The sequence below is a fragment of the Corylus avellana genome, chromosome ca4 (genome assembly GCF_901000735.1).
Source record: "Corylus avellana chromosome ca4, CavTom2PMs-1.0".
Taxonomy (NCBI): domain Eukaryota; kingdom Viridiplantae; phylum Streptophyta; class Magnoliopsida; order Fagales; family Betulaceae; genus Corylus; species Corylus avellana.
This window is the reverse complement of record NC_081544.1, coordinates 22418434-22429212: the sequence shown is the minus strand read 5'-3', so window position 1 is coordinate 22429212 and position 10779 is coordinate 22418434. Positions and strand designations below refer to the sequence as shown.

The following is a 10779-nucleotide window of genomic DNA, read 5'->3' as shown; positions in this document are numbered from 1 at the left end:
ATTAAAATAACAATTTTTTCAAATTCCTCTTTCATCAGTCTCTCCGGGTTGGAAAGAACTCGCACTTGAGTTCAAATCATCTTTTCCTCAATCTTTTAAATGTCCAATTAATCCCTTCCATCCCATACTTCTCAACATCAATGTAACTTGATATCGGAAGAGAAACAATTTACAACCCATCACAACATGACTGCAAATAGTAGTTTGAAAATTCTTTATATCATATTGAGATACTTCAATCTTCACACGGTATTCATTTATCTTCTCCCATTCGTGCGGCATATAAATCTCCCAAAAAGGATCAACTATTTCTTCCTCTTTGAAAATAAAATTTTCAAAGATCTTCATCATCGACATATATATCATAAATTGGTGGAGAATTTCAATCCACGAAACATTGAGAAGGATCTTCAACGTCTTATTCATGTTGAAACTCTTCATCAACAAACTTAACTCTGAAGTCTAAGTCCTCATGTCGTTCATCCCGAACATATTGTTCCCGAAATAGAACAGGCTTGTGATACGGGTTCTCGAAATTGGATTTTGAATTGTGACCGTCAATATCGCAATACATCTCAAAGTTTTGCGCCACTAGACGCTGGGTTAACTCTGCAACCTACCTCTGCAAATCTTCAATCTTCACGTCTTGTATACTGCGATCATGGTAAGGGACTTCCTCCTTCATAACCTATCCATGTCAACTACGACCACCAATTATGAAAAACTAATGAAAAAAATTCATCCCAAGAAGACGCTAAGCTCTGATACCAACTGACGCCGGGCAGAACTAAGATTGTTCTAACAGTGTAAAAAAGCAGTAGAAACTAAGAATTGAAGATAGAAAAGGGAATTCAGGAAAAGAGAAAATAACAAATAGGGAAGAGAAAGTCTCTAATTACCCCAAAAAAGCAAACAGATAAATAACTCTAAAAGATTTAAATTTTATTGATAGTATAAACTGAATTATAAAAATAAAAATTAAAAATTAAAAATTAAAAAAAAAAAGAAAAAGAAAAAGAAAAAATGAGACTAAATGCCTTTATATAGGCTAAGCACCTCCTAAATTAACAAGGAAAAGGAAAAGCAAACCTACCTAATTGGAAAAGGAAAATAAATCCTAATAGGAAAAGAAAAACCAAATCCTTATTGAAAAATGAAAACTAAAACACACATTTATAATTAAAATAACAATTTTCTCAAATTCCTCCTGCATCATAGTGGCATTTTATTATTCATATATTTTTGCTTTAAAAATACCACATCAAGTGTAAACATAAAAAATTAAATAAATAAATAAATAAAGGTTATGTTAAAAAAAAAGAAATTAAACAAAAACCAAAAAGAAAACTAAAAAACTAAAAACTAAAAATAAATTAAACTAAACCTAAAACTTAAAACAAAAATTTTATATACAAAGTTAAAAACTTAAAAATTAAAAATTAAAAAAATAATAAATAAATAAAAACTAAACTCAACCTAAAACTTACAATATATATATATATATGGGGGTGGTCGAGCCATCCCCTTTGGCCAAACCACCCCCAGACCGGCCAAATGAGGGTGGCTCAACCACCCTAAACTCATTTGGGATGGTTTCGGCCACTCCAATTAAGCATATGGGCGTGGTCGGACCATCTCCATGGGACACATAGGTAGTTTGGTACCCCATACCAATCGAATGGCTTGGCCAAATAGAGGGGGTTGAGCCACCCCAAATGGCTCGGTGATGCAGATTGCATAGCCGTCAGTTTGTGTTATTTTTTAAACTGACTTTATGTTGTTATTTTATTAGAGTTAGGGTTTTGGGAGTCTTTATTTCGTTTTTTATTAGGTTTAAGATTTTTGGAGTATTTATGTCATATTTTATTAAGTTTAGGGTTTTAGGCTATAAATATATGCTTATAGCCTCCAAAGAAAACAGTTTATGTTGGTTATTGATTTTTATTAATGACAATTACTCAGAGTTGAGCTTATTCCTCTATTTTCCTTCAAAACCTAGAGAGTATCTAATTTTGTCAAGAAAATTTCTTAGATCATTGATAGAATCAAGATCTAAAAATACATATTCGCTGCTTATTGATATTCTTTGCTACAGCCTACTAAGTCACGCTGCATCACTCGGCCACCCTCCACTTTTTTCTTTTTTTTTTTCTTTTTTTCTCTTTTTCTGTGTAAGTTTTAGGTTCAGTTTTTTTTTTTTCTTTTTTTTTTTTATTGAATTTATTTTTTAGTTTATGTATAAAATTTTTGTTTTAAGTTTAGGTTTAGTTTTTTTTTTTTTTTCATTATTATTTTATTGCTTAGGTTCAATTTTTGGTTTTTTCATTTATTTATTTTGGATATAAACTTCTGTTTTAAGTTTTAGGTTTAGTGTTTTTTATTCATGTTTATGTTTATGTTTACACTTTACTCTCCGAAGTCATTTATGTTTACACTTTACCCTCCGAATGCTGAAAAAGGTCACGTGCCACGTGACTTGGTTTCTGTTGAAATAGATGGATTTGATGAATTGATAATATTTTTTGCTAGGATTAAATACTTTTTTGCCTCCTAGGATTTAAATACTTAATTTTTTTCCTCCTTATGGTTTCATTTTTATCACAAGAGGTACCTGTGCTTTTCATATAGACGGAGATGGTAGCTCCGTAAAAATTCCGTCCGAAACTTAACCGAACGCTAAGTAAGCACCAATCAAATATCGCCACGTATCATATAATTAATTTTTTAAGAAAATATTTTTAAAACAAATTAAAGAGATTAAAAAATTATATTTTTTCCAAAAAAAAAAATAAAAGAAAAAGGCAAAAAAAAATTGGGGGTGGCCCTTGGCTATTTGGCCACCCCCTTTGGCCATGGGGTTGGCCGAGCCACCCCAAGATGCCACCCCCCGATCGGCAACCCGCCTGAAACCAAACCCAAACGAAAAAAACAGAAACAAAAAACAACCCAAACAATTAAAACCAAAACAATGATCATAAAAGACCAAATCAGAATCCAAAGTACTTTAGAAAACAGGGAAACAACCAGAAAACATAGCACAAAGAAAGATTTTTTTTTTTTTTTTTTCTTCTGGGATAAAATGTATTTTTTTCAAAAATATAAATATATAATACTAAAAAAAAAAATAAGAAAAAAAGAAAAACCCCTTAGAGCCAGAAGAAAATTCTGGCCTTTTTTCACAGAACTTTCACACTAAATCCCTTAAGACTCTGTAGATTTGCTTGCAATTTTCGTGTCCTTTTCCGGTGATGGGTCTTGCCGGAATTTATGAAACTCGGGCTCTTTCTTGTATCCATCAATCAAACGGCCAGTCTAAGTAGCTAGCCAATGGATGCTGAAGCAGAGAAAGTCTATGTTGCTATATATTGGAAATGATTTACATGATGGATTCAAAACCATAGGAAATGGAATTCTCATCCGCTCCATCGTCATTCTCCACATTTCGATCGGGTCTGAATAAAGTTTTTTTTTTTTCCTTAAAAAAAAAATTAATTTTCTTATTTTTTTAATTTTTTAGTTATATATATATATATATATATATATATATATAACTTAAGAGTAACATGTATATGTATAATTTAAGAGTAACATAAATCATTATTTTATTGGTGCTGACAAGACATACTAACGGAATCCATCCAATGTTTGACAGAATTTAATTGTATGAACTAAATTGTTATTTTGGCCTATCCCGTTGTCCTTTAAATTATTTTTTATAAGGGGTGATTTATAATTTAAGTCAACCATAAATACTGATTTTACATTTAGTCCTAAAAAAATAATTTCAATCAAGTTTTGGTGTAAAACTCTTGTTTTACAGCATCCAATAACAATTTAGCACGTCAGCTTAAAACACCATAGTAGATCTATTTTAAATATCTATAAATTCCACACGTGAATCAAACTCTCAAAATCCCACAAATCTCAAACGAGTACATATATATGCTGATTGCAAGGCCAGGCTCCAAGAAAGCCCAACGGGCTATCAACGCCACAGACTCGAGCAATAGACCTTCTTCATACTATTACAATATCATTTTTGTCCTTATAAGGACAAAACTATAGAGATTCCTTTTCTATCCTTAATTAATTTTAAGATATGGATTTATATCTTTCTCCGACTAGAAACAACTTGTGGGCTGGACAAAACCAGAAGATGTCCCTGCTGCATGGATACACGAGGCTTCGGCTGCTTGGTTCTGGTAAGTTAATTTTACATTCTCCAACCTTATTCTGCTGCAAGGGTTTTCTGAACTGCAATCAAATTTCACAGCAACTTCAGTCGCCGATGATCCATGGATGTCTTGGTATGTCACGTCACTGACTTTTACGCCAGAAACCTGTCCAGGGCAACCTTTGTTGTCGGGGCAGTAATTTTGATCGATTAAAATGGGATTCTGGACATTCACCATAATTACATGTTGGAAAAGAATATTCCTAGCAAAACCATTGCTTGCCCTTCCCCAAGACTTAATCCTTACTCCATTTTGAGTACCGGTGAAAGTAGCTGTATTCACTGTCACATTCTGCACACCAGCCTCATTCGAGTCCTTGCCTAGACTCCCAATGCTGCACCATCCAATTACGCCCCATTAAATTATATGACATTTGCATAATAATGTACTAAATAACATTATATATCATGAGTATAGTATAAGGTGTGCATGTAATTTTTTACCTAATTCCATGGCCAGGTCCGCATGCAATGTTCTCAATCCACAAGTTGGTGGTACCGGGGCCAATTGAGATGCAGTCATCTCCGGTCCGGATTTTGGAGTTGAGGATCGTGACACCTGAAGATAATTGCACGTGAATGCCATCGGTGTTTGGGCTGTTGCCATCCGCGGTAACCTTGACATCTTGCATTTTCACGTTTTGGCAGCCATTGACGACGATGTGGAACATTTGGCTGTTTAGGGAGGTTAATCCACTCACCACGATGTTGTTGGAATTAGAAAATTCCAGTGTCTGCTTGCATACACACAAGGAAAAGCTCCCATTATTAAATTATAATTCCAACAACAAAAAAGATAATTAAGAATATGTATTAACAAGGAACATGATCCAGGCTTTGGGACCGATTATGCAATTAAATATATGCAAACTTACAGGGATGGACCGGTTAATGCAAGAAACAGAAAGCCTAAGCAAATGGTTAATTATAGATGCAGAAAATAAATATTCTACTCCAGAACACATGGGATTATTCCCAAAATTATCCTTTTTCACCGAGAAATAATGAAAGGGCAAATGTGTCATTCAACTCACCGTTGCTCCACTGGGGCAACTCTTGCCGGAGGACTTGCAAGCCCACAAGCCGGTGCCTTGGCCGTCAAGAATCCCACCGGATAATGTAACCCCGTTCACGTGGCTGAAGCCGAGCCAGTTATCGGAATTTCCGAGGACCCCATAGTCCGATGGGGCGACAAGGGTGCCGTCGATGCGGATGAAGATCGCCTTGCTCCTGCATGGGCCGTTGAAAGCCACCTGGCGAAGATAGAATCTCCCTGCCGGCACGTAAATGGTGGAGGCGGTTACGGAGGCGCAAGCTTTCGTCCATGCATCAAGGAAAGCCCGGGTGGAGTCCGTCTTTCCGTCTGCTTTGGCTCCCAAACTGACCACATTGTATGTCACCGGAGCAGCTAAGACGACTGAGGAACAAAAGAAGACAGAGACAAGTGCAAGAAGAAGAGGGCTTCTCTGGCTTCCCATTTTGTTTTTGATGGAAAAGCTCGTGTGTTTGTATGTTGTCTGTGAGAGAGCGAGAGCGAGAGACAAGGTGTTAAATGGGAAGTTTAGAAGTTGAGGGGTTGTAGTAGTGGTGGTGGAGTTATAACGGTTTGAGGCTGTATTTATAGGATTTGAATGCAGGCTAGTTTCGATGGTATAATAATTTCAAATTAGTACGCAAAGCTGCGCCGAACTTTGAATGGATTATGGATTTGTGTTTACATTAAACCCTTTTTTTTTTTTAGTCTCTTCTTTACCACTATACCCTTTATGTATTATTATTATTATTATTATTATTATTATTATTATTATTATTATTATTGTCTCATGAAGCAAATGAAAGAAAACGGAAAGCGTCAATCAATGCTTAAGACGTGTCCAATTGGGTACACTAATTAATCTCTTTGATTTCCTTTTTTATGTGACTTCTTCTAGACTCCATTTGCTTGCTAGGAAAGATGTCACAGCTTAATTAACCGTACCTTTTAGCTTATGGCTTAGAACTCTTGCAAAATGAGATAAGAAAACAGACAAATTAAATTAAGATGGGAATACAATACACGAAAGCATGGGCTGCGACAAGGTGGGTGTGGGGCATCTTAGAGAATCACCAAATTGGAAAAAAGATGAGCTCATGGGGAGCGGATGGGACGAATGCATGTACATGGTTGCTTGAGATATAAGAATTCCAAAGGGTTTGTTACAATATTAACGTGAGAAAGCAATCAAAACATCCCCCAAAGCCGGCCACCACAGCCAACCCTCCCCCATTTCTTGTTTCAGGGTTGCTGTGTTCTGTGCCTCTCTTTGCTTTATCCACAAGATCAACACCTCCTCCTCCCATTCCTTTCACCTTTTTCAATTTAAGCTTCTATTATTGGTTTCATTTACCTTAACAACCTCCTTAACTACATATTCATCATGATTTAACGTGCGTGTTTTTTTCTTTGTTCCCCCACATGTTTACTTTTTCTATTTAATTATGGGACTCTGTCATCGATTTGTTTCGTCCATTACGTAAATACCGAAAACAATTGAGCTCAGGATATAACCGTATATATTATCCGTATTTGGACAGATATATATATATATATATATATAGTCACTTCTGAGCCTCATATCAAACTACCACATGCATTAATTCGTGAAAATTCCATAAGATTCTGTGTGTGAGCTTATTCTATCTAACATGCCCAATTCAGTACTTCAAATTACATTTCTACAGTGAAAGTATACTTGGTATAACTGTAATTTGGAGAACATCAGAAGGGCAGTTTCAGAGAAGGCAGCTTTCATAGCAACGTGGGCTGAGACGTGACATGTGCAGGAGAAAACGGAGAAGAAAGCGGCGCCATTTGTATGCCCAAAAATCGTGGCACCAAGAAAACTAACCTCTTCTTTTAGCCGTGATTTGTTCGGTAATTCTCTCAGTATTTCTATATTTTCTAACCATAAATTAAGGTACTACCATGCACCTTTTCTTTACTTTCCTTTGCTTTTTTCCATTGTAGAAGAAGATGTAACAAACCTAACCCTAGTTTGATCCAAAACCATTCACATTCTGCTCAAATGTTCTTTAGGCTAGTTTAAACTTTGAAGATACTTTTATAACGCATGAAAGTTCATGGGATTTCGTTTGCCACCCCACCCCACCCCAAAAAAAGAAAGAAAAGAAATTACTAAACTCAACGTGAATGCTAACGACACATTCAAATCATTCGGGTCTGCTATACAATTATAGTGATGTAATAGTGAGTATTAGCTATTGATTTTTTCTTGTTATATATATAAGCTTCCGTTAATCTAAAGATTGATTTTCACTATCACATCATCATAGTTGTATAGGAGTTATATGAGAATCTACTAAATAACTTTATCCATGATTGTAAGTTTATGTATAAAACATTGTGCTCAATATCCGCAAATAAGTTTTAGCATAACATCTTCAAGAGGTAGTTCAATCGGCTAGGACTATGCCTAATGAAGCGGTGGCAAACTTTGAAAGTTTGTAGTGTTTGAAGGTTTATTTTGTCTTTTCATTTCGTTTATATATGCCATATGAAAAATCTGAATCCAGTCGAGCAGATCAAGCAGGATGGATCTGGGGCGTCAATTGTGATGACTGAGATATAAATTATTAGTAATAGGAAAATATAAAATATATATATATATATATATATATATATGAATATATTATCTGCGCTTCCCCAAATAAAATATCCTTCTTCTTCCTGCTCTTGCTTACTTGCATGACTTCTGGGCCGATTTTGGGGGAGGGACTTCTTAAGGTTCTACGTGGCACAATTCCATTTGTGAAGTCGATAGAACGCGAGTCAATCAGAGAAAGCCATGTGTGAACCGAAAATAGAGGCACGAAATTGTCAGAAAATTATTGAATAATATGTTCTTGAGTATGATCATATATATATATATATATATATATATATATATATATACGTACTTATCAGTACTTTAACAATATGTAGACAAATGATAATTGCCAAAGCTACCCTGGCCTCTATATCACATTCTTTCCATTTGCCAAATATTCAAGTTATATCAGAGATAACAAGGGCTAGTACGTGGCTGCTTCCTAAAAAACAAAAATAGGAATACGAAAAATTTCACTTATCACTCATGATCTTTCATTACTTTTGCAATTATACATTTTTAAGAAGTGTCAATTTAGGGTTATCATTTTTTAGAAGTTTGCAATGTCAATTATTACCCTATCCAATTTCAGCATTAAATCATAACGGTTGATGAGTGAAATTTCCAAAATAACCCTAGCCAGGTTCAAGATATTTTTGTAATTTTATGAACATCTTAAAGGTTTTTGGAGAATTTCACTCATCAATCATTTAATTTAACACTGAATTTTGACGGGAAGGTTGACATTGTATGCAAAGTTCTAAAATATGGTAACCCTTAATTGACACTTTTTAAAGTTTAAGGGTATAACTGTAAAAGTAAAAAAAAAAAAAATCGAGGTAGTACATGAAGTTTTTCCAAAAAAAAAAACAATATACAAAAAATGCAATCCGTACTTCTTTCTAAGAATTATATATATATATATATACACACACAAAAATGAGATTTGTTTAGGGTTAACTTAACTATTGTTAAAATAAATAAATAAACTATTGTTTTAGTTCATGCATTTGATTTACGTGCAAAAGTTTGAGAAAGATTTTGTATTCTACTTAATCTCATAATATATATATATATATATATATATATATATATATGTGTGTGTGTGTGTGTGTGTGTGTGTGTGTGTATTATAGGTCAACATAGGCCTAGGGATGAATAATGGGATAATCGTGGCACGCTACAAATGCATGTTCAATGATTAACAGGTTCGTCAACCAGTTTGCTTAGAATGAAAATAAAAAGGAAAAAGAATTGTAGGCTAATCATGTGATAAAGTGCATTAATTAGCCACAGGATTTTGCTGACCCAAGTATACAGTCGATCCCGGCCATGTGCAGATTAGGTTATAATGGTGTCAGAAATTTTCTCTCAGCGTTGATCAATAGGACATGATATCTGTTAGATAAATTAAACGACATATATGCATGTACAGATGCTTTTTTTTCTTTAAATGAAAAGGCAAGTGGGGAGATCATTTGTAGTTATTATAGTTAGGTGCGGTCATAATAGCACTTATCTATTAGGAGCTGTACAGAAGAAGTTTAGACGGAGAGAACCGCGAATACTCTCTCAAGTTCTATTGAGTCAAAGCTTGACTTAACCCTATGAGGACATCAATAAGAACCAAAGTGATTTACACTAATTGAACATAAAAATTCTTGATCATTACGAGATTCGAACCTATAGCTATACCCTAATGTGTACTCAACCACTTAAAAAAAAATTCTTATGCCATTAAATGATCACCACCCTAGAATATAATTACTTTGCATTAATTTGATCACATTAATTCTTATATTTTCAAATTCTTAATTCAATGATTATATAATTGCGATATAATTGAAAGACGAGTGAAAGAAAGCTTGTGCAATTAATGTTGCCTGGCAAGCTCACATGTATGCTAGCTCAATGATGAGTAGTTGCATATACTTCCACGATGAAGCCAGAAATCGTGGGTGTGAAAGGCTTGGGCAGTAAACAGACAAGGATCGATGGTCCTCCTGGAAGGAATAAGTTTTTTGTCTGAAAGAATGAATTTATAATATAAAAAATAAAAATAAAAAACCAAGTATTTGGAGTTCATGTCTTCCATGTATAGAATATTATCAATGATCCCCATGCGCATGCATGCAGAAGCAAATCTCACTGTTTTGGGCCCTGTTTCAGGGTTTCCCTGTTGCATGCATGCGATGTTTGTTTGCGACAAGGTAGCCATGTGATCATGTGCGTTGACATTGATGCACATCCATAGAATTAATATTAGGGTTATAAGCACATGATCTTCCAAATTATCCAACCATTTAGGATATATATATATACACGAAAACTCTATACATTCATGTTGCCTATTAATAAGTCTTATTTCGATTGAAATAAGAGGAAGGAAGAAAGAGAATGTGGATATATATATATATATATATATATATACAAGCAATAATTACCGTTTCCTTTTACAAGCTAAAAGATCGTTTCACAATATATAGTAATGCTATATACCTAGTAGAGTAATTTAAAATTGCTATACAACAAATCAACGGTCGTTAAAAAAACAATTATAATTGTTTAAAATTGTAATGGCACGTCAACTTTTTTGGTGATGTGTCAAAAATGGCATGTCACCAACATGGTGACGTGTCAAGATTGGCATGTCACCTTTAGGTGGTGATATGTGGAATTTAACACGTCACCATTTAATGACGTGTGATCGATTCCATACGTCACTAAATCCCATTAGTGGTTCCTGGATTTTTGATGTGTCACCCACGTCGCTATTGACACGTCACCATCCCATTAGTGGCTATTTTTTGCCTTAAAAACGTCACTAATTTTTAGTCATTAAAATTGGATTTTTTTTGTAGTATTAACAACTGAATTTCGCTTCTACATTATACTAGT

General features: G+C 34.4%; 1 protein-coding gene across 1 annotated transcript; it reads right to left on the bottom strand.

Moving 5' to 3' along the window:
* Positions 1–3881: 3881 nt before the first annotated feature.
* On the bottom strand, positions 3882–5819 carry LOC132179117 (polygalacturonase-like). Its single transcript, XM_059591760.1, has 3 exons — positions 5269–5819; positions 4679–4968; positions 3882–4569 (listed from the first exon to the last, which is right to left on the bottom strand). The coding sequence occupies exons 1-3, from the start codon at positions 5710–5712 to the stop codon at positions 4122–4124; spliced, it is 1182 nt and encodes a 393-aa protein (XP_059447743.1). The 5' UTR covers positions 5713–5819; the 3' UTR covers positions 3882–4121.
* Between the last annotated feature and the right edge of the window lie 4960 nt (positions 5820–10779).